This window comes from Triticum aestivum, chromosome 3A (assembly GCF_018294505.1).
Source record: "Triticum aestivum cultivar Chinese Spring chromosome 3A, IWGSC CS RefSeq v2.1, whole genome shotgun sequence".
In the NCBI taxonomy this organism is placed as follows: domain Eukaryota; kingdom Viridiplantae; phylum Streptophyta; class Magnoliopsida; order Poales; family Poaceae; genus Triticum; species Triticum aestivum.
In genome coordinates this window covers 434,628,630-434,653,114 of record NC_057800.1, presented here as the reverse complement: position 1 = coordinate 434,653,114, position 24,485 = coordinate 434,628,630, and the positions used below count along the sequence as shown (strand labels likewise).

Sequence of the window (24,485 nt, the reverse complement as noted above, 5' to 3'; positions counted from 1 at the left end):
CACCTCGTCCTTAACTAGTCTCTATTTATCTTGCAACTCCTATTTCATGTTACTACTCTTAGTAACTGAACCGATATCAAATGCCGAGCGGTTGCTATAAACAGTAGTAAAGTACACATCAATAATATGTATATCAAATATACCTTTGTTCACTTTGCCATCCTTCTTATCCGCCAAGTATCTAGGGCAGTTTCACTTCCAGTGACCATTTCTTTTGTAGTAGAAGCACTCATTTTCAGGCTTGGGTTTGGCTTTGGGCTTCTTCATGTGAGTGACAACTTTCTTGCCATTCTTTTGAAGTTTTTCCTTTCTTTCCCTTGCCCTTTTCTTGAAACTAGTGGTCTTGTTAACCATCAACATTTGATGCTTTTTCTTGATTTCTACCTTCATTGATTTCAGCATTGCGAAAAGCTTGGGTATCGTTTTTGTCATCCCTCGCATATTATAGTTCATCACGAAGTTCTAGTAACTTGGTGATAGTGACTAGAGAACTACGTCAATCACTATCTTATGTGGAAGATTAACTCCCACTTGATTCAAGCGATTGTAGTACCCAAACATTCTAAGCATATGCTCACTAGCTGAGCTATTCTCATCCATCTTGTAGGTAAAGTACTTTGTCAGAGGTCTCATACCTCTTAACACGGGCATGAGTCTGAAATACCAATTTCAATTCTTGGAACATGTCATGTGCTTCATGTTGTTCAAAACATTTTTGAAGTCCCGGTTCTAAGCTGTAAAGCATGGTGCACTAAACTATCAAGTAGTCATCATACCGAGCTTGTCAAATGTTCATAACGTTTGCATCTACTCCTGCAATAGTTCTGTCACCTAGCGGTGCATCAAGGACATAATTCTTCTATGCAGCAATGAGGATAATCCTCAGATCACGGACCTAGTCCGGATCATTGCTACTATCATCTTTCGACTTAGTTTTCTCTAGGAACATATCATAATTAAAACAGGGAAGCTATACGTGAGCTATTGATCTACAACATAGATATGCAAATACTATCAGGAGTAAGTTCATGATAAATTTAAGTTCAGTTAATCATATTACTTAAGAACTTCCACTTAGATAGACATCCCTCTAGTCATCTAAATGATCGCGTGATCCATATCAACTATACCATGTTCGATCATCATGTGAGATGGAGTAGTTTTCAATGGTGAACATCACTATGTTGATCATATATACTATATGATTCACATTCGACCTTTCGGTCTCAGTGTTCCGAGGCCATATCTCCATATGCTAGGCTCGTCAAGTTTAACCCGAGTATTCTGCACGTGAAAAACTGGCTTGCACCCGTTGTATGTGAACGTAAGCTTATCACACCCGATCATCACGTGGTGTCTCGGCATGACAAACTATAGCAATGGTGCACACTTAGGGAGAACACTTGTCCCTTGAAATTTAGTGAGGGATCATCTTATAATGCTACCGCCGTACTAAGCGAAATAAGATGCATAAAGGATAAACATCACATGCAATCAAAATATGTGACATGATATGGCCATCATCATATTGTGCCTTTGATCTCCATCTCCAAAGCACTGTCATGATCTCCATCGTCACCGGCTTGACACCTTGTCCTCCATCGTAGCATCGTTGTTGTCTTGCCAACTATTGCTTCTATGACTATCGCTACCACTTAGTGATAATGTAAAGAAATTACATGGCGATTGCATTTCATACAATAAAGCAATAACCATATGGCTCCTGCCAGTTGCCAATAACTGTTACAAAACATGATCATCTCATACAACAATTTATATCATCACGTCTTGACCATATCACATCACAACATGCCCTGCAAAAACAAGTTAGACGTCCTCTACTTTGTTGTTGCAAGTTTTATGTGGCTGCTACGGGCTTCTAGCAAGAACTGTTCTTACCTATGCATCAAAACCACAACAATTTTACGTCAAGTGTGCTATTTTAACATTCAACAAGGACCGGGCGTACTCAAACTCGGTTCAACTAAAGCTGGAGAAACAGACACACGCTAGCCACCTGTGTGCGAAGCACGTCGGTAGAACCAGTCTCATGAACGCGGTCATGTAATGTCGGTCCGGGCCGCTTCATCCAACAATATCGCCGAATCAAAGTAAGACGTTGCTGGTAAGCAGTATGACTATTATTGCCCACAACTCATTGTGTTCTACTCGTGCATATAACATCTACGCATAGACCTGGCTCAGATGCCACTGTTGGGGAACATAGTATTTCAAAAAAAATCCTACGATCACGCAAGATCTATCTAGGAGATGCATAGCAACAAGAGGGGATAGTGTGTCCACGTACCCTCGTAGACCAAAAGCGGAAGCGTTTAGTAACGCGGTTGATGTAGTCAAACGTCTTCACCATCTAACTTATCCAAGCACCGAACGTACGGCACCTCCGCGTTCAGCACACGTTCAGCTTGATGGCATCCCTCGATCTCTTGATACATTTGAGGAGGAGGGAGAGTTCCATCAGCACGACGGCATGATGACGGTGATGATGAAGTTACCGGTGCAGGGCTTCGCCTAAGCACTACGACGATATGACCAAGGTGTGTAACTGTGGAGGGGGCACCGCACACGGCTAAGAGAAGACTTGGTGTGTCTTTGGGGTGCCCCCATCCCACGTATATAAAGGGGGGAGGAGAGGTGGCCGCCCTAGGGGGCGCGCCATGGGGGGGTCCTACTTGGACTCCTGGTCCAAGTAGGATTCGGTCCCCTTCCCCTTTCATATTCCAAGTAGGAGAAGAAGGGAAGGAGGAAGAGGAGAGAAGGAAGGAGGGGGCGCCGCCCCCACCCCTTGTCCAATTCAGACTGGGCAAGGGGGGCACGCGCCACCTCCTGTCCGACCCTCTCTCTTCTGCACTAAGGCCCATGGTGGCCCATTAATCTCCCGGGGGGTCCGGTAACCCTCGGTACTCCGAAACTTATCCGAAACGACCCAAACCATTCCGGTGTCCGAATGTAGCCTTCCAATATATGAATCTTTATGTCTCGACCATTTCAAGACTCCTAGTCATGTTCGTGATCTCATCCGGGACTCCGAACAAACTTCGATTCATCAAAACACGAAACTCATAATACAAATCGTCATCGAAAGTTAAGCGTGCGGACCCTACGGGTTCAAGAACTATGTAGACATGACCGAGACATATCTCCGGTAAATGACCAATAGCGGAACCTGGATGATCATATTGGCTCCTACATACTCTACGAAGCTCTTTATTGGTCAAACCGCATAACAACATACGTTGTTCCCTTTGTCATCGGTATGTTACTTTCCCGAGATTCGATCGTCGGTATCACCATACCTAGTTCAATCTCGTCACCGGCAAGTGATGTCTACTACGCAACTTTATTCTTGTAGACACGTGTTGGGCCTCCAAGCGCAGAGTTTTGTAGGAGAGTAGCAATTTTCCCTCAAGTGGATGAGCTAAGGTTTATCAGTCCATGAGAGGTGTAGGATGAAGATGGTCTCTCTCAAACGACCCTGCAACCAAATACAAGAAATCTCTTGTGTCCCCAACACACCCAATACAATGGCAAATTGTATAGGTGCACTAGTTCGGTGAAGAGATGGTCATAAAGGTGTAATATGGATGGTGGAAATATATTTTTATAATCTGAAAAAATAAAAACAGCAAGGTAGCAAATAGTAAACGGGCACAAAAACGGTATTGCAATGCTTAAAAAACAAGGCCTAGGGTTCGTACTTTCACTAGTGCAATCTCCCAACAGTGCTAACATAGTTGGATCATATGATTATCCCTCAAAGTGCAACAAAGAATCACTCCCAAGTTCCTATTAGCGGAGAACAAAAGATAGAAATTGTTTGTAGGGTACGAGACCACCTCAAAGCTATTCTTTCCGCTCGATCTATTCAAGAGTTCGTACTAAAATAACACAAAGCTATTTTTCCCATACGATATATCCTAGAGTTCATACTAGAATAACACCAAAGCATATTCATATTCATAATACTCAATCCACACAAAGAACTACAAAGAGACCCCAAAGTTTCTACCGGAGAAAATATAATAAAAATGTGCATCAACCCCTATGCATAGATTACCCCAATATCACCGCGGGAATCCGCAACTTGAGTGCCATAATGTATATCAAGTGAATCAATAAGATACCCCATTGTCACCTCAAGTATTCATACTGCAAGACATACATCATGTGTTCTCAAATCTGAACATTCAATCCGAGAAGAAAAAACTTCAAAGGGTAAAGATTCAATTCATCACAACAAGGGTATAGAGCACATCATATGATCCGACTATATTAACAAAGCCCATGATATGGATCACAAGAGAGAGAGAGAGATTAAACACATAGCTGCTAGTACAAACCCTCAGCCCCGAGGGTGGACTACTCCCTCCTCATCGTGGTGACCGCCGGGATGATGTAGATGGCCACCAGAGATGATTTCCCCCTCCGGCAGGGTGTCGAAACGGGTCTAGATTGGTTTTCGGTGGCTATGGAGCCTTGCAACGGTGAAACTTCTGATCTAGGCTAACCCCGAAGGGTTTCGGAATATTTGGGAATTTATAGTGCAAAGAGGGGGTGCGGGAGGCCACCGAGGTGGGCACAACCCACCTAGGCGCCCTGGTGGGTTGTGCCCACCTCGGGGAACCCCCCCCCCCCCCAGGTGCAGCGCTGGCCCATTGGGTTCCTTTTGGTCCAAGAAAAATCTCTGTAAAGTTTCATGGTGTTTGGACTCCGTTTGATATTGATTTCCTGCGATGTAAAAAACAAGCAAAAAATAGCAACTGGCACTGGGCACTGGGTCAATAGGTTAGTCCCAAAAAATGATATAAAGTTGCTATAAAATGATTGTAAAACACCCAAGAATGATAAAATAACAGCATGAATATTTTATAAATTATATATATGTTGGAGACGTATCAGCAAGTCTCTTTACTCGTTTTGTAATACATCATCACGTGGCTAACTCATTAGACACATTGCTTGCAAGGCTCATAGTGATGTGCATTACCGAGAGGGCCCAGAGATACCTCTCTGATACACGGAGTGACAAATCCTAATATCGATCTATGCCAACTCAACAAACACCATCAGAGACACCTGTAGAGCATCTTTATAATCACCCAGTTACGTTATGACGTTTGATAGCACACAAGGTGTTCCTCCGGTATTCGGGAGTTGCATAATCTCCTAGTCAGAGGAACATGTATAAGTCATGAAGAAAGCAATACCAATAAAACTAAATGGTCATTATGCTAAGCTAACGGATGGGTCTTGTCCATCACATCATTCTCTAATGATGTGATCCCGTTCATCAAATGACAACACATGTCTATGGTCAGGAAACTTAACCATCTTTGATTAACGAGCTAGTCTAGTAGAGGCATACTAGGGACACTCTGCTTGTCTAAGTATTCACACATGTACTAAATTTCCGGTTAATACAATTCCAGCATGAATAATAAATATTTATCATGATATAAGGAAATATAAATAACAACTTTATTATTGCCTCTAGGGCATATTTCCTTCAAACCTTCACTGCTATGCAGGAGATTACCTTCGTTATTTGAATCAAACTCATCATGATTTCAGGGACCTAGTACTCTATATGCACTAGCAAACACATAAGTCCCATACTATTTATGTCAACAAACTCCAAAACGTAAGGAGGCAAATCATTGCACCAATAGCTTCTTGCAAGCCAAGCCCATAACCTTGAGCGCTTTTACATCATTGATGGAGTCCGTCGTAGCGAAGTTGTAGTCGGGGCTATTGACAAACCTGGCAAAATGATCACAAGGCCTTATGTCCAGGGAGTAGTGGTAGACGAGGACATGATGGCGCATGCACAACTGGGCCACGGCAACCTTCTTGTCATACCCGGCACGACCGTGGGTGTACTGGAGGTCGATGTCGACCACTTTGTACTTGTCATCCTGAGCAAGCAACTGCTCCATGGTGTTGATGGAGTCCACCATGGTTGGGTCGTTGGTGTACACCACCAAGAGGTCCTTCTCCCTTACGTGGGTCTCCACTTGATGCACGCCAAACTCCATTGGAGCGGCGCTATATATATATATATATATATATATATATATATATATATATATATATATATATATATATATATATATATATATAGGAAAATGGGTTAGTACTCCTGAGAGTACGTACTCCCATGCCATGCTGTGGCTTCTTGCTTCCATGCGTTGCGCAACGTCCTGAGTTTTGCCATTTAAATCCACTTAGCATATAATTAAAAGGATAATAACAGAACAATATCTGCATGGCAAGACTGTTTGTTTGAAAATTTGTTAGCTCGCCCATGTTAATAGGGATTCTGGCAACTCACTTTGTTTAGCTAGCGTACATGTTGAAACTCTCGGCCAGGCGATGTCTCCTCCAGACATCACGCGCGCCGTCGCTTACCACAGCGCCATCGACGGCCATGGAGACGGTGACGGCATGGGCGACGGCGACGGCGACGGCGACCGCATGGTGATGTCGATGGCAATGCGACGACCACGATGAGATCCTCCTGCCTGCCCTTCGCCTGACCGGCGGGCGACGGCAACAAAAATGATGACTCAGATCGTTGAGGTATCTAACTAATCATAGGCACCACTTTTTACAGGTCCACTTCTTTGCATAATCTCCATGCGTTAGATGTAATTGAATCTCACTGACTAATCGCAGGAAACAGTACAATATATCCATGGCATGGTGACCAAGATGGATGCATGCACGGGCCTTGCTAGCTTCCCGATCGTCTGCACACATAGTATATTCATCCATCTTTGCACTCCAATGTATCAATGTAATCCGATCTAATTTCTACGTGCATGCAGCGTCAGTGTGACAACGATGCCGGCCAAGTGCGACGCCGCAGCCGGCCACGTGCGGCCATGGCGACGCCGAGTACGACGACGGTTCGGACTGGTTTTTGATACTCCGTTCTCACTGCCGGCGAGCGGGTCAGCAATTCTAGCACACGCCGCATTGCAAATGATGTCAGATTTGATTTAAGAACACATGAATCTATTCGTAGGCATCGATGATGCCTGATACATCCACGGAGTACCATACTGTATGCATGGTAATTGCTAGTACGTATATAGAGTTAGCAGCTTCCTTAGCTAATCGGGTCATGTTTGGTGATGATCAATGTTGTATTTTTTTTGGAAAATCAATGTTGTATAAGTACCCCTTCAGATGTATATGTACTCTATTTACTTTTTACGAACTCACCTCTATGATGGATGAATATACTGCTTTTTTGTTCTGATGCATGGGTATATTGCCTCTTAATGTTGTATTTGATATACTCCTTTACATGTATATATTCTCATCGGTATATACCCCGGCAAAGATGGAAGCCCGTACTCCTTCAACAACAACAACAAAAATCAAGTATATACATGTTCGAAAGAATATACTCCTTAGAGAGAAGGGTAATATATGCCCGCAAAAAAATGGTAATATATACTCCTTCAAAAATTGCACTATATATGAATTCCTTCGAAAGGTAGTATATACTTTAAAAAAATGATCAGTATGTACCCCTTACAATGGGCATGATCAAGAAAGTGAAAACCTCCACGTCGTCAAAGAGGTATATACACTACTTTTTTACATGGGCATATAAGCTATGTGTAAGTATATACTACTAGAGTTCAAATCGTGTCTCACTTTCGCAACTAAATGAGATTATCCATTGTGGTAGCATGCACCGGTACCTAGAATGTTGGAGGTTGTTTGCGCATGCACCAGAATTTTCCTAATAATTTAATTATATTTTTCCACCGGTGGGGCTTGGATCCATCCATTAGCTAGGTGGGAGTACATACTCCTGGGAGTACAAAAGAGGAGTCATATATATATATATATATATATATATATATACATATATATATATATATATATCATTTATGTATGTGTCGTCATGGGTGTGCTTGTTTGTGTTGTGGGGCGCGATCGAAAGGTTGAAGAGACTATGGTTATGTCATTGTAATTTCACTGTCTATAAAGCTCGACTTGCCACAAAGGGTTTTCGGCAAGTTCAAGGAGTTGACTACGATGCGATTTTCTCACCGATAGCGATGCTTAAGTCTAGTAGAATTATGTTAGCAATTAGTGCATTTTTCGATTATGAAATCTCGTAGATGGATGTGAAAACTGCTTTCCTTAAGGAAGAGTTGTATATGATGCAGCCCAAAGGTTTTGTGGATCCTAAGGATGCTAAAAAGGTATGCAAGCTCCAGCAATCCATCTATGGACTAGTGCAAGCATCTCGGAGTTGGGATATAGGCTTTGATAAGGTGATCAAAAAATTTGGATTTATACGAAGTTTATGAAGAAACTTGTATTTACAAGAAAGTGAGTGGGAGCTCTATAGTATTTCTGATGAGTATATGTGTATGACATATTGTTGATTAGAAATGATGTAGAATTCTGGAAAGCATAAAGGGTTGTTTGAAAGAAGTTTTTCAAAGGAAGACCTAAGTAAGGTTGCTTGCATATTGGGCATTAAGATCTATAGAGATAGATCAAGATGTCTAATAAGACTTTCACATAGAGCATACCTAGACAAGATTTTGAAGAAGTTAAAAATGGATCAGTCAAGAAAGTAGTTCTTGCCCGAGTTGTAAGGTGTGAAGTTGAGTAAGACTCAAAGCCCGACCACGGCAAAAGAAAGAGAAAGGATGAAAGTCATCCCCTATGCCTCAGCCATAGGCTCTATAATGTCTGTCATGTCGTGTACCATAACTGATTTTTCCCTTGCCATGAGTCTGGCAAGGGGGTACAAGAGTGATCCAGGTGTGGATCACTGGACAAGGTCAAGATTATCCTTAAGTACTTAAAGAGGACTAAGAAAATGTTTCTCGGTTATGGAGGTGATAAAGAGTTAGTCATAAAGGGTTACATTGATGCAAGCTTTGACACCGATCCGGATAACTCTGAGTCGTTAATGGGACACGTATAGTGGAGCGGTCATTTAGAATAACTCCAAGTGGAGCGTGGTAGCGGCATCTATAGTATGACATAAAGATTTGCAAAGTACACACGAATCTGGATGTAGCAGATGCGAGTTGACTAAAACCTCTCTCACAAGCAAAACATGATCAAACCCCAGAACTTATTGGGTGTTAATCACATGGCGATGTGAACTAGATTATTGGCTCTAGTGCAAGTGGAAGACTGTTGGAAATATGCCCTACAGGCAATAATAAAATGGTATTATCATATTTCTAGTTCATGATAAATGTTTATTGTTCATGCTAGAATTGTATGACTGGAAACATAAATACATGTGTGAATACATAAACTACACCGTGTCCCTAGTAAGCCTCTACTAGACTAGCTCGTTAATCAAACATGGTTAAGGTTTCCTAACCATGGATGATGACCCACAAGTATAGGAGATCAATCATAGTCTTTTCGATATGTAAGAGTGTCGAACCCAACGAGGAGCAGAAGGAAATGACAAGTGGTTTTTAGCAAGGTAATTTGTACAAGCACTGAAATTGTCGGTAACAGGTAGTTTGATAGCAAGATAATTTGTAACGAGCAAGCAACGGTAACGGTAAATAAAGTGCAGCAAGGTATCCCAATCCTTTTGTGGCAAAGGACAGGCCGAAATGGTTTCTTATAATAAGCAAAGCGTTCTTGAGGGTACACGGGAATTTCATCTAGTCACTTTCATCATGTTGGTTTGATTCGTGTTCGCTACTTTGATAATTTGATATGTGGGTGGACCGGTGCTTAGGTGTTTTTCTTACTTGAACAAACCTCCTACTTATGATTAACCCCCTCGCAAGCATCAGCAACTATGAGAAAAGTATTAAGATAAAATCTAACCAGAGCATTAAACTTTTGGATCCAAATCAGTGCCTTACGAAATAGCACATAAACTAGGGTTTAATCTTCTGTCACTCTAGCAACCCATCATCTAATAAATACTCCACAATGCATTCCCTTAGGCCCAAATATGGTGAAGTGCCATGTAGTTGACATTCACATGACACCACTAAGGGAATCACAACATACATATCATCAAAATATCAATCACATATCAAGTTCACATGATTACTTGCAACATGACTTCTCCCGTGACCTCAAGAACAAAAGTAACTACTCACAAATGATAATCATCCTCAAGATCAGAGGGGTATTAAATAGCATAATGGATCTGAACATATAATCTTCCACCAAATAAACCATATAGTAATCAACTACAAGATATAATCAACACTACTAGTCACCCACGTGTACCAATCTGAGGTTTCGGTACAAAGATTGAACACAAGAGATGAACTAGGGTTTGAGAGGAGATGGTGTTGTTGAAGATGTTGATGAAGATTGGCCTCCCAAAGATGAGAGGGTTGTTGGTGATGATGATGATTTTCCCCTCCGGGAGGGAATTTCCCCCGGCGGAATCGCTCCACCGGAGGGCAAAAGTGCTCCTACCCAAATTCTGCCTCGAGATGGTGGCGCTCCATCCCGGAAGTCTTCCCTTATTTTTTTGAGGTCAAAATGACTTATATACCAGAAGAGAGGCACCAGAGGTAGGCCGAGGAGGGCACAACCCACCAGGGCGCGCCCAGGTGCGTTGTGCCCACCTGGTGGGCCCCCTCTAGTAGTTATTTGCTCTAATATTCCTCATATATTCCAAAACAATTATCCGTAAATTTTCAGCTCATTTGGAGATGTGCAGAATAGGTGACTCTGACGTAGCTTTTTCAGGTCCAGAATTCCAGCTATCGGCATTCTCCCTCTTTGTGTAAACCTTGCATATTAAGAGAGAAAAGGCATTAAAATTACTCAATAAAGCATTATTATGCATAAAACATTGTAAATAACAGTAGGAAAACATGATGCAAAATGGACATATCAGTGGACATGAGTTGTCATTTGATAACGGGGTCACATCATTAGGATAATGAACATCATTAGGATAATGATGTGATGGACAGACCCAATGCATCAGATCATTTAGTTATTTGCTACAGCTTTCTTCATGTCAAGTATCAGTTCCTTAGACCATGAGATCATGCCACTCCCGGATAAGGGAGAAATACTTTGTGTGCTAACAAACGTCACTTTGTAACTAGGTGATCATAAAGGTGCTCTACATGTATTTCCGAAGGTTTTTGTTGGGTTGCATGGATCGAGACTGGGATTTGTCGCGCCATGTGAAAGAGAGATATCTCTGGGCCCTCTCGATAATACAACATCACAAGAAGCTTGCAAGCATGTGACTAATGAGTGTAGTCACAGGATCTTGTATTACGGAATGAGTAAAGAGACTTGCCGGTGGTTAGATTGAACTAGGTATGGAGATACCGACAATCGAATCTCGGACAAGTAACATATCGCCAGACAAAGGGAATTGCATACGGGATTAACTGAATCCTTGACATCGTGGTTCAACAAATAAATATCTTTGTTGAATATGTGGGAATCAATATGGGCATCCAGGTCCTGCTATTGATTATTGATCAGAGAGGAGTCTCGGTCATGTCTACATGGTTCTCAAACCCGTAGGGTTGCATACTTACCGTTCAGTAGCGCTAGGGTAGTATTGAGATATTAAGAGTGGAAAGTATGAAGGTTGTTTGGAGTCCCGGATGGGATCCGTGACATCACAAGGAGCTCTGGAATGGTCCATAGGTAAATATTCATATATGGAAAGTTGTTTTCAGGGTTCCGAAAAAAGTTTGGGGTTTTTCGGTATCGTACCGAGAAGGTTCTGGAGTGGGGCCCACCTACATGGGGGACCCACATGAACGTGGGTAGTGGGGAAAGGCCCCAGACCCCTGGTCTAGGCGCACCAAGACCCCTGCTTAAAAGGAATAGTATCATATCCTGAATGGGTAAGATTAGGATCCCTGAAAAGGGGGGTGGCGATCGGTGTGGAAGGAAAGGAGGGATTTCTTTCCTCCCACTTTGGCCTATGACCCTAGAGGCTTGGAGGGAAAGACACTAGCCCCATCCATGCCTATATAAAGGTGGGGAGGCGTTGGGGTCAGCCAACCTTTGACCCTTGCCCGTTACCTCTCCCAACTTCTCCCATGTTTCACCGATACATGCTTGGCGAAGCCCTGCCAGAATTCTGCTACCACCACCACAACCACCATGCCGTCATGTTGGTTCAGATCTTATCTACCTCCCCGCCCTTGGTTTCTAGATCAATAAGGAGAGGACGCCGTTGAGCCGTACGGGTGCTAAACTCGGAGGTGCCGCATGTGCGATACTAGATCATATTGAATCGCAATTGGATCGTGAAGAGTGCGACTACATCAACCACGTTACGACCTAACACTTTCAATCTACAAAGGTATGTAGACACACTCCCCCTCTCATAGCTATGCATCTCCTAGATTGGATCTTGCGTGTTCGTAGGCAAAATTTTGATTTTCATGCAACATTCTCCATCAGCAAGCCCAAATAAAACAAAGGAGAAAAGAAGGGAAAAAAGACCACCAAGTGTCCATAACATCAAAGGGCCACTCGAGAGGATAGTCGACGTGCCGAGTCATGTAGCGTATCCAGCATTTGCCCGAGTTGGTCACGGTCCCATTACCTGGCCAGTGGGTGCCAGTGTTGCAATAACGCAAGAAAGATCCGCTTGATCACCCACCTGTTACACGTTGTCCAAAGCATCCATGTTAAGGCAGCAAAAATTAGTTGGAAGAGGCACCTTTCCTTTTGGTATGCACCGCTCTAGTTTGGAGGAAGCTGGCAAGAACCAAAGCCTCCCAAACATTTATGAGGGCCTCCCGAACAAAGCTCCAGAGCGGGCAAGCCGTTGTGCAAGTGAACAGGATGTGGGTCCTTGTTTCCGGTACCCCACACAGAGGGCGCAACCCATTACCTGAGCCATGCCTCTTGATAACCTCCATCCCAGATGGGAGGTGATCCCTCAGCAGTTGCCACACAAAAATCTTGCTCTTCAAAGGGAGAGGCGCCTTCCAAAGGGGCGCTACCCATGCAATCGTCAACCTATAGCATAGCACATGGTATGTCAATGCCACAGGAAAATCTCCCGAGGGAGAAAGGTGCCAGTACGCGAAGTCTAGGTCGCCTGTGCGCACGGGAGATAGGGTCACTTATAAATTGGACCACTCCAACACCTCCTCTGGCTCAAATGAGTGACAGAACAAAATGTTCCATTGACCATTTTCGACCGTCGCGAGACCAAGAGAAACGGGTCAACGTAGATGGCAAACCGATTTGGGAACCCCATGCATAGTGGGATTCCGTCCACCTAGCGATCTAACCAAAACATGGCCCTTCGCCATTGCCAATAGAAAAGGACAACCCCAGACGAATATCATGCTTGATCTTCTGGATCAACTTCCAAAACTGGGAACCCTCTGGGCGTTCGCAAGCTACAAGTGGCATGCCCCGAAGGTACTTTTCCTGAAGAAGTTGCAGTCACAAGCCCCCTCCCCTCGGATGATCCAATAGACCCACCTGTGCATGAGGACGACATTCGTACGACGGGAGGCAAGGATGCCCAACCCTCCCAGGTCCTTGGGCCAGCAAATATCGGCCCACATCACCAGGTGGTTCTTCTGTCGACCGTTCATCGCTTGCCAGAAAAAACAGGAGAGGTCTTTATAGAACGAACTATGCACTCCCTCCGAAAGAATATACATCTCCATCATACACATGGGAGGCCGGAGAGATTAGAGTTAATCAGGACAGTCGTACTTCCCTTGGAAGTAAATCGTGTGCACCACGGTTCATCCCACACGGCGACCTTTCCTATAAGAGGGTCGAACGCGCTCAGAAGAACCCTCGAGTTCAGCCAACGCGACCACTTCCTCATAAAGTAGTATTTTCTTGTAGCTAACCACTATGCATATTGGCTATGCCATTGGATATAATGACATCACAACAAGTGCAATTTTTTGGAGGCCGAGCTCCATGGAGCCCTTTTTTCAAAGAAATTCAAAAATCATATTTAAATGTTTCAAAAAAATAGAAAAAATTCCATGGGAACTTATGTGTTTTCCAAACAAACGTGTAAAAAACATTTTTGAAAATATTGTGATTTGTATATTGTACTAAAAAGACAAAATTATGGCCCAACAAAAAGAAAAGTTGGCCCATTTTGAAAATACATATTTGTATTTCTTTTTTTGTACACCGTGTGTGAAAGTATAATGTTATGAGTCTAGAATGTGTTAAACATGTATTTGCTTATCTACAATTTTTTTCAATCTTTTTTTGCGTTATGAAAGCATTTTTCTTAAACGGTCTCACTAGAGTACCGATGCATAGGCCATCTTACGAAAACTAAATGATTCCAAAACACTTAGGCATGGTGCATAAACTCCCACCTCGTTTCTTGCTTCTTGACATGAATAAAGGAATCAACCAATAAGAAACATGGGGCGTGTATGATTTTAGTGACTTTAGACTACCTAAGCACGGCATACAGTGGTGAGTTCATTCCATACAATGATATTAATTACTACATCCATTCTAGTTTATAAGTCCCCTTTATATTTCGTGCCAAATTTTGACTAAAGATTTAACTAATAAAATATTAACCAAAAATTATATCATTGAATTCGTATTAGAACATAGTTTCCAATTATATTATTTTATATGACATGCATTAACATTTTGTTAGTTAAATTTAAAGTCAAAGTTTTACACAAAATATAAAGGAGACTAACAAATCAGGACGGAGGGAGTAGCAAATAAACATTAAGTTATCTTGTTTTCCCTTTCGCCTTGGTCGCGATGCACAACGTAAGATGACTTAGACTAGCCACCGTGGAAATAACTTGAGTGGTAACATTGAGTCCAACTCAGCAAATTTGCCTATGTGACAATGAGTTAATGAGAGCAAGTACAATAGGGTGACATAAGCAGGCTATAAGAAATAGAATAATATATCTTTACTTAGTTGAAGGAGCGAGAAGAGAAGCGGGCTCTTGGTTAGTAGCGAGTTGCAGCTCGAGACCCAAGACGCTTTGTGAGAATGTAAGGTGGGTCAGCTATTCATAAACTAGTACTCCCTCCGTAAACAAATATAAGAGCGTTTAGATCACTACTTTAGTGATCTAAATGCTCTTATAATAGTTTACATAGGGAGTACATATTTAGAACTTATTATTGTACATGTCGGCTAAGAGGTTGGCGGTAGATGACATGACAACTTCTTATAGCCGACCGTTGGCTGTATTATTAACCATGCTATGAGGAGAGATAGTTTAAGTAACTTTAGCTAGTTACTCATACTATGAGTAACATTGCACATATCAATATAATATAAGGCTATAACCTAATAAATGAAGCTTTGCATGACACCATACTTATGTTACTACTACTCACTAGTATGAGGCTGGTTGTAATGGAAGTATCATAGATAGTATCATGCGTACCAACTAAGCAATTTTGATGATGTAGCATAGAATTAAATGAAAAAAGAGAGGCTTGAATATCATATCATGATACCGTATCATATTAAATGATGTGCTACTTTGTATCATGCATGACAATAAATGTAATCTTATATGATACTAACATATGATACCATGCATTACGGATGTAGTATCATACACTAGTATCATATGCATAATACTAGTATATGATACTCCCGAAAATGCATAGGAGCTCTCGTTTCTACGCCCCCTATATTCAAAAATAATTTAGTAATTCAAAAAAGTCAAAAAAAATCCCAGAACTTTTTACGGAATCAAACATGACCAGGTATTGCACTCGTATAAAAAGATTTAAATAGGAAATCACTTTTATTGTATCTGGGGTCAAAGATTTCCCAAAAAATGCTAGATACAAGTACTATTGATGCTATATTGTCGTCATAAATTTGTTTTTTTGCCCTGAAGTCAACGAGAATTATTCCTTGGCCAAACATTTTATATGAGTACAATACCTGGTCATATTTGGTTCAAAAATATATCCAAGATTTTTTTGGCTTTTTTTGAATTATTAAATTATTTTTGAATATAGGGGGATGGAGCACCCGAGTGCTTCTAACCCGCTTCCATGATACTCTCCATTACAACCAGAAGTGGTAATATAGTCTAAGAATATGTGTAAGTTGCTCTTCACTGTGACTAGGGAGGGAGTATTCTTTACGCTAGTTGTAATGGGAGTATCATAGATAGTATCATGCATGCCAACTAGCCAAATTTGATGAGATGGCATAGAATTAAATGAAGAAAGAGAGGGTTGAGTATCATATCATGATACTATATCATATTAAATATTGTGCTACTATGTGTCATGCATGCTCATAAATGAAGTCATCTATAATACTTTCCATTACGAGGCATATAATATTTTGTGGGAAGCAGCATTAGGTGACATTAATGACACACAGATTCCTGAGAGAAGAGTTGTCTGCTCCGGCCATGTGTGTGGAGGGGTCTGCGTTGTGCAAGGTAACGCGTCGCCGCGGGCAACCGGCGGAGCGGGCAAGTCAACAGAGGCCCCTTGGCTACCCTGATCAGTCGCTGCACCCCGAAATGCTCTCGAAGGTTTCAGCAGCGGCTAGCGGTCATTCCGTCGCTAAAGAAAGGAAGTCGCATCTAGGCCAAGTTGCAGGATTGCAACGCAGAAAAGGGATGGATGGACCATTTCACTTGGTGCAAACACAGACAGGCAGACAGGCAGAGAAAGAGCCGTCGTCGTCGCCGGCTACGAACGAGCCCACTTTGAGTAACGATTCTTCTCGTCGTGAAACATTGCAATCGGCTAGCTGCCAGGCTACTCCTCTTAGCAAGCGAGTTCCAGTGCGCGCATAAAGGGGATGGAGGAAGAAACATCCTTGTGCTAATCCTGTCGTACTTACTACCAAGTTTTCATACGGCTTGATATCTAGACGTACCATGCAGGCAGCCTAGCTGGCGATCAGAGAAGCTTCACGGGTGGTGGTAGTAATAATTAAGAGGACAGCGGGCAGAAGTTTTTGTATGCATGGGCATGCGCATGCTTTATGTTGCTTCCAGCTTACCGGGAGGGATCGGGATGAGCAGACGGGTGATTGCAACCGGCAACCGGACGACCGAGATCACGAGCCACTCGGCCCTCAACGGGAAGCACGCAGGACGAGGGGATGACTGACTGCACAACCAAACCAAACCAAACCTAACAGGCGCAGTAGTGGCGATCGGCCAGCCATCGATAACGTGGACGGACCGAAGCGTACCTGTCATTCAACGCAAGGCAGGCAGGCAGGCAGGCACACTTAGTTATCCATATCTTCCAATTGTTCGTCGCTCTCGTGATGCAAAATTTGCGCGTGGGCGTCCGCCCCAAAAACTAATGGGGCCGAGCGGAGCGCGGCGCGTGCAGCCCGGGCCCCCGCGTGCGCGCACTAGGCTAGACCAGTAGTAGGCAACTACACTAGAGAGAGAGAGCAGCGCGCGGCAGCAACAGCGGTGGAGCGCGGCGAGCACGACCACCGGCTTCCCGAGGGCCGGGCCGATCCCTCTCGCGTCCTTGTCGTGGCCAAAAGACCCTCCTCCACTCCACCGTCGCTTTGCCACTTATCCCCGCGCCGATTGGAGCCCCACGCGATACCCCCGGACGGGTTCAGAGATCTGACGCATATGGCCGAGATTTTGTGCCACGCCTCTCCCTCTCTCTGCCCTTTGACATTTACACAAGGTCAGATCCAGAATAACCGACGCCTGACGCGCCCAAGTGGCTGGTCAAGCGCAGCCAATAATATAGGATGGGCATAAAGAGTCAAGCAAGCTTTAAAGTTAATTCGCGGCTTCCATATTCCCCTCCCCTGCGGCCCCTTTAATGACGCCACAGAGTTCCATCCAAAGATTCCACCCTTTTTCTTCTAGCTTGCCCTCTCTCCCTTTTGACATTTGGAGCAAAGTCAAAGAAAACAATAGGGAGGAGAAGCCAAGGCCCTATTGACAAGTGCATAGCATAGAGCCCCGCCCCAGTATACAATACAATGCCGAGTGGCTGATCATTTCAAATCCGGACGCGATCTTCTCCCTTATCCCCTGCTGCGAAGCGCGCGCCGTGCCCACCACTTGCCTTTGACTTTACAGGGATCGAGTCATCCCCCTCGTGCCACTCCAGAGTACGCGTCTGGAGTATGTACAGGCGTACGCGTATATATTTGCGCTTCCCCGGACCGGCCTGCCAGTGCCAAAAGTCAACCCCATCCCGCCCCGGCCACCACCACGCGTCCGTCCTACCTAGCTAGCTCACTTCGTCAAACCTCTCCAAGCTCAAATCCCCGGTCGCCGTTCATGTGCGGCCTGCTTCTGCGCATGGAGCACCTCAACGACTGGGACCTGCAGGCCGTAGTCAGGAGCTGCGCCACCTTCTCCTCCTCCCGCCACCCCCAGGACCGCGCCGGTCCTCCTCCGGGCACCGCCGCGGCGCCGGTGCCGGAGACGCCGGTCAAGCGGGAGCCGCGCGACGTGGTCCGGCCCGCGTCGTCGCCGTACGGCCTCGAGTACCTGGACCTGGATCACAAGCCCTTCCTGCTGTCGGCGCCGTCGTCGCAGTCGTGGGCGGCGGTGGACGACCGCCACGAGATGATGATCTCTTTCCCCGCGGCGGCGTCCACGTCCGGCGTGCGCCCGCGGGTGCCGCCTGGCCGGAAGCCCGGCATGCGAAGCAGCACCCCACGCCCGAAAAGAAGGTACGTACTACTATATACCTATAGTTGATTTGTGCACCCGGCCCGATCGCTTATGCAGCGCGATTTGGATCGGAGAAGCTTGCAGCCTGCTGATTGTGATTTTGTTTGGTGGTGGTGATGGTGGCGGCGAGCAGCAAGAAGAGCCAGCTGAAGAAGGTGGTGTGCGAGGTGCCGGTGGCCGACGGCGGCGTCTCCTCCGACCTTTGGGCATGGCGAAAGTACGGTCAAAAGCCCATCAAGGGCTCGCCTTATCCCCGGTAATTAACTACTACAACCACTTCCACCGGCCCGTTTCCATGCGTTACTGTCGTCTCGTCGATGCACTAGCTCCCCCCCGTGCACAGCCTTGAGACCAGTCACTACCGCTAGTACCTTCTGTTAATAGATTCGCAATAACTGATTTCTCACACGATGAACATTTACACGGATTTCATCAAACCTTTGGTCATTTGGATATATATACTCCTAATTACAAACAGTATAGTACTGGTAGTACATATGACCTGGTGCTTAGAACTTGCTAGGAGTAGATTTTAGCCGCGCATCTTGCAATTTGGCATAAGTTTTGGCCACTACACGTCACATGTACTTTTGCAGTACAAACACGCATGCTCCGGAAGGTACTCAAGTACTCCTCCGTACCAGTACCTATCTTAATTACTACTCCTAACCTTTGTTAGCTTTGTGGTCACAGGGGATACTACAAGTGTAGCAGCATGAAGGGGTGCATGGCCCGGAAACTGGTGGAGCGCAGCCCGGCCAAGCCCGGTGTGCTCGTCATCACCTACATGGCCGACCACTGCCACCCGGTGCCGACGCAGATCAACGCGCTCGCCGGCACCACCCGCCACAAGACCACCCCTGCCGACGGCCACGCAGGGACGACGACCACGACGTCGCCCAAGAGCCACGGCGATGCCCACGAGGCGGTGAGGTGCGACGACGAAAGCAACGAGACGTCGTCCATGGCGGTGGACGGTGCCACTGAGGACGCGGCGGGGGATGACGGCGGCGAGTTCTGGCCGACGGAGCTGGACCTGGACGAGTTGTTGGCGCCCGTGGATGGCGATCTGGATCATGTCTTCGACGAGGACGACGCCCTGGGACGACGGCTCTCGCTATAGCTGGAGAGGAAATTTGTAGCTATAACCTATAGGCACCACCGATTGACAACTTTTTTGCCCCTGTGTTCACATATTTGCGAAGGAGGGGTCACGCAGCAGGCAAGAAGCCATGTATATGCGTTTGATGTGTGTTTTGTGCTTGATCCCTCTCAACAAAATTGATGGAAGATTTCTGATGTAGCTCCAGTCTTGTATATACATATAATCGCCGAGCCAACAGCGGCTCAGCGGTTTGCCTGGTAGATCATAAGGTCTCGGTAAATCGTTTTGATGTGCGTTTCGCGCATGATCCCTCTCAGCGGTTTGCCTACTAACGAGTATTGAGTTTATACACGTAACTCAAGGGCATCAAAGCATTTGACCACGCCAAACCAGTAAGAACTCCACCTTCCATGCATCCAACGAAAGGTACCGCGGCTCACGATGGTATAAACACATATCATAAGGTCTCAGTAAATCGTGCTCCACTACCACGAAAGTGATTCCGCTCTTTTCGCCCATAAGGAAATTCTGTGACTAAGTAACTGCTAACTTTCTGAGACAAACACATCATCATTAAATTTCACGATCTATGTGATCGATCTGATCAAACAAAAATTAAGTGTGATGCACAGATTTCAGACAAAAAATAGCACCGTTTCACAGATGATAGTTTTGGCACCAGTTACAACGGACGTTTTGCACTTCCATACCACAGATGCACAGGTATGGCTTACTCTATTACCAACTGTAGCTCGCAAAACTAGGATAAGTACTTAAAAGCTAACCTGCCACGCAAACAGCTTACAAATAGGAAACAGAATCAAGAGCAACACACAATAATCCGACCGACAATGATTTGCAAGTCTGCAGCCAAGTTAACACTCACGACCCGACCAGGATTTACAACATGGATGATCTGGATTCATTAATACTCCCACTTCTTGAGCTCCATTCCATCAGGAGGGCTTCCTTCAACCGTCTTTTTCCCGACATCCTTCCAGTTGGTTGAGAGAACGGTTCCATTAGACTCCACCTGCAACACCAGATATGTTCAGACAGCAAGTAGTAGTATATGATCTCAGTTGTGACCTTTGTCAGCTATGCCAACACAGGTCAATTGACAAAAGGGGAGCCACGAGGATGGAGAGCACATACAAAAGACTTCATCATTGCTCTACGCATATCTTCATCAGCATCACTGTAAATTTCACGGAAAAATTTGTTCAATGCAGCATCACCATCAAGTTTTTCATCCTTCTCCTGAAACAAGCTCAAAATCATGAGAAACTTCAATGGTAGTAGGGCAGTAGTGAAATGAAAGGCTCAAAGATGATACAAGCTGCACACACACACACACAAACCTGTTTTTTCACTTCAGCTTCAAGCTTATCCCAGTCCTTTTTGGATTTTGATGACGGATAAGATGGCCTCTGGGCTGATTCAGCTGCAAAACAAGGAATACATGCAATGTTTCAGTGACAAATGGAAGACAATGCAATATAACACTAACCCAGAACTCAGATTTTGTATAGAACTGGTATGCTGTTCATCTAAAACCCAGCATCACATACACGGTTCAGGCTTAAAACTACCTTAGTAGCCATTCTGCCAGCTTGAAAGCTACATAAACAGCCTGGGACTGAAATAGTAGCCATTCTGCAAGCTTAGGAGTCAGCACCAACCAGCATTTTAGTTAACTTTCTTATAGATCTGTTACCCTCAGTGTGCATGGAAGTATCTTTCTCACTAAGTACAGAAATCACCATATTCTTGTTGACTATCATGTCAGGAACATGCCATAAATTTGCGCTGGTTTAAAATATTTTCAGTGATCATCTTTCATAAGAAAAAATTGTAGAACACAATTTACAGAGGGAGTAGTAATCCATACAAAAGCTCAATCACAGCAAGGTTATCACTAGACAAGTCAACAATTTTGCTCGCATTCAGCCCTCAAGGAATTACCTGGTACATTTATCTTCTGAGGAGCCTTTGGTTTACCAGTATAATCCAATGATGTCCAAGTTACTGGCTCAGCTTTTGCAAGGCGCATTTCAACCTTTGTAGACAACACAGTATACTTGCACTTATCTGGGACGATCTGATTGTCAAAAAACAACAAAATTACTGATGAATGTGCAATAGCTCAACCCAGTCTGGTATACACCACCACAAGTAAAAACAGTTACATAGAGAGAGCGTAATTGATTCTCAACAACTTCCATGCATTTAGGGAACAATCCAAATACAGGAGTTCTCAGTCATCACTGTAAGTTGCCAGATGGAGGGAGAAACAAACTATATCCAATCAACTGACAAGTTTGTCAAAGGTGCTACTCGGCAATGAACTATTGACCATGTGTATTTCCACACCACATGAAAACTTGGGCCCTTAGCAATCAATTTACTTTGTCAGTTACAATATCCTACTTTATCAGCAGATCAATTGCTGTTCCTAGAACATAAATTTGAGGATTAACATAATAAATTAGTTGTTTTAGAAACAAAATTAGTATATTATATCATATAAAGAAGACCTCATTCCATCTCCGTGTGTAACTGACTAACAAGAGAGTACTCCCTCCGTAAAGAAATATAAGAGCGTTTAGATCACTACTTTAGTGATCTAAACACTCTTATAGTTCTTTGCAGAGGGTGTACTGTTTAGCCTGGCTTCGTCGTTATATCCATAATCATGTATTTCCAAAGTTGTTCATAAACATATATGTGGGAACCTGTATGTGCCACTCATGTTCTAGATAAGGGTGGAAAACTTGTTTGAGAGGGAAAATAAATAAATTATTGATTTTCTGTACTGAAAGTTGTATTTACAATATATATCTCCTATAAATTCGTATTTACAGATTAGTTACTAACAAAAACATGAAAACTATGCTTTTGAGTCACCCTGCCTTGCGTGTATGTTCTGAATATTTAGTACCTTCTCTTACCAAACAATGCATCATACAAGTGACATAACAGATACAGCATGTACTGTTTGCATTGTGTTCATAAGTAGCCACATACAGGTTAAAAAGATGAGGAGGTACCTTTGAAAACAGACGAGGCTGAAAATGGTATGGTTCCTCACCGGGAAGTTCAATTGAGACACTCAGCTAGAAAGTGAAGCTAGATTAGTCAACACAGTGAAATGACAATTGATTTGCAAGAATAAGGCAAGGAAAACACACCATCTGTTCACCAAAGTCAACAACCACGCTGTCAGCTGGAACACCCTTAGCAAATATAGTCAGTACCACTTCTGTAGGAGTATTGTAGTAGTCATGCCTACAACATCAAATGCATTGCCAGAAAATGTTAGCATCCATCCACTGTTTACAGCATAAACATTTAATCATTCCTTAGATACACTAGTATTACGCACACCTCTGACGATGTGAATGAGGTGGAAATCAAACATAAATTTTAGTGCATGTAGTAGATGTCCCCCCAAATTTAAATGGGCTCATACATAGAAAATAAATTTTTTTATCATGGGAGAAAGAACACTACTGAAAGAATTCTGCACCAATTACCTGTATTTGGGCTTGCTTGGCACTTCCATCGTTGGCTGTGCATTCTCCATATTTGCACCATCCTGGTCCTCAGCTTCAGTAGCCACAGTTGTAGCCCCGGAAGATGCCCCCGAAGATGTAGCTGAAGCAACAGCCGCAGCGGCATTCTTTACTGGCACCTGGCTAGCCTCCTCTGAACACATAACAAGTTAATGACACCCCAGCAGTACAAGTGTGGGTAAGAAAGAGCAAATGAAAAGATCATATGCAGCTTCAAAAGTGTTAGCACATCCCGAAAACTGGATGATGATGCAAGGCTGCTATGGGAGATTTTAACAGATCACAATAACTCAAAAATTGGGAAAACACAGAGGACATACATTCCTATTATGGCATGCCCAATAAAGAATCACTATATCCATTAGGCAATTGCTGAGCTAAATATGTTTGACTCACCAGCAATACGATCATCACACTCCTTCATCAGACGAGTAAACCTCGAGTCACCAGATGCATAAGAAGAACCCACTTCAAGAGCAGCCTTTGCAGTTTGGTATTCCTCCAGCTTGATGCAAGCAGAGCTGCATAGAATTATTCTTGTCATGTAAAAATAAAAAGGCAATAGATGGCAGTTTGTTCTAAAATTTATGTTCAACTGATGAAGCGAATAAATGCATGACTGACCCCTTCCGAAGGTATGCTTTATGCATCGAAGGATCAAGTTCAATTGCTTTGTTGGCATCAGCTACAGCCTCTGCAAGACAAAAATTACCACGCGCTTAGTACACTATATTGTGCAAGTACAAACAGACAATTACTATCAAGTAACAAATAAAAAAGGCATGATCTAACTATTTCAGTATGTCCACAAATGTAGGTCATTGTAGCCATTGGCACAAAAATGAAGGAATTAGCCTCAATGAACATCATGCCATTCTCTTGCTCCTAAATGCCCTGATTATTCTCTTGATTTATGTGTTCTCTACTTAAGAAGAGCAGTTGAGACTAAGAGAGATTTATGTATTCTCTACCCAAGAAGAACACTTGAGACTAAGAGAGACACTCAATCATGAGTTATGATCATACGGAATAATATGAATGTGAGAGGATAATGCTTAAAATAAACAAACTATATTTGTAAATATAGTGAATGGCTAATTGAGCTTACATGATCTTTCATGATGGATAGTTAAATAATATTCGGGG

At 43.7% G+C, this 24,485-nt stretch overlaps 2 protein-coding genes across 2 annotated transcripts; one reads left to right on the top strand and one right to left on the bottom strand.

Moving 5' to 3' along the window:
• Nucleotides 1–18,006: 18,006 nt before the first annotated feature.
• LOC123058378 (WRKY transcription factor 22) lies at nucleotides 18,007–20,029 on the top strand. Its single transcript, XM_044481112.1, has 3 exons — nucleotides 18,007–18,658; nucleotides 18,793–18,915; nucleotides 19,353–20,029. The coding sequence occupies exons 1-3, from the start codon at nucleotides 18,261–18,263 to the stop codon at nucleotides 19,780–19,782; spliced, it is 951 nt and encodes a 316-aa protein (XP_044337047.1). The 5' UTR covers nucleotides 18,007–18,260; the 3' UTR covers nucleotides 19,783–20,029.
• Nucleotides 20,030–20,397: 368 nt separating this feature from the next.
• LOC123061535 (protein SGT1 homolog) lies at nucleotides 20,398–24,033 on the bottom strand (the record flags this gene model as incomplete). Its single annotated transcript, XM_044484670.1, is given in 9 exon segments — nucleotides 20,398–20,797; nucleotides 20,920–21,024; nucleotides 21,126–21,208; nucleotides 21,730–21,865; nucleotides 22,815–22,880; nucleotides 22,956–23,052; nucleotides 23,301–23,472; nucleotides 23,736–23,860; nucleotides 23,964–24,033. Coding segments are annotated over 9 exon segments (962 nt in total), but the record flags the coding sequence as incomplete, so codon positions are not given.
• Between the last annotated feature and the right edge of the window lie 452 nt (nucleotides 24,034–24,485).

Bases quoted from the DNA above. Each gene is read 5' to 3' on its own strand.
- LOC123058378 (XM_044481112.1), top strand. From the start codon at position 18,261: ATGTGCGGCCTGCTTCTGCGCATGGAGCACCTCAACGACTGGGACCTG. The intron at 18,659-18,792 runs GTACGTACTACT...GGCGGCGAGCAG, and splicing joins ACCCCACGCCCGAAAAGAAG to CAAGAAGAGCCAGCTGAAGA. The intron at 18,916-19,352 runs GTAATTAACTAC...TTGTGGTCACAG, and splicing joins AAGGGCTCGCCTTATCCCCG to GGGATACTACAAGTGTAGCA.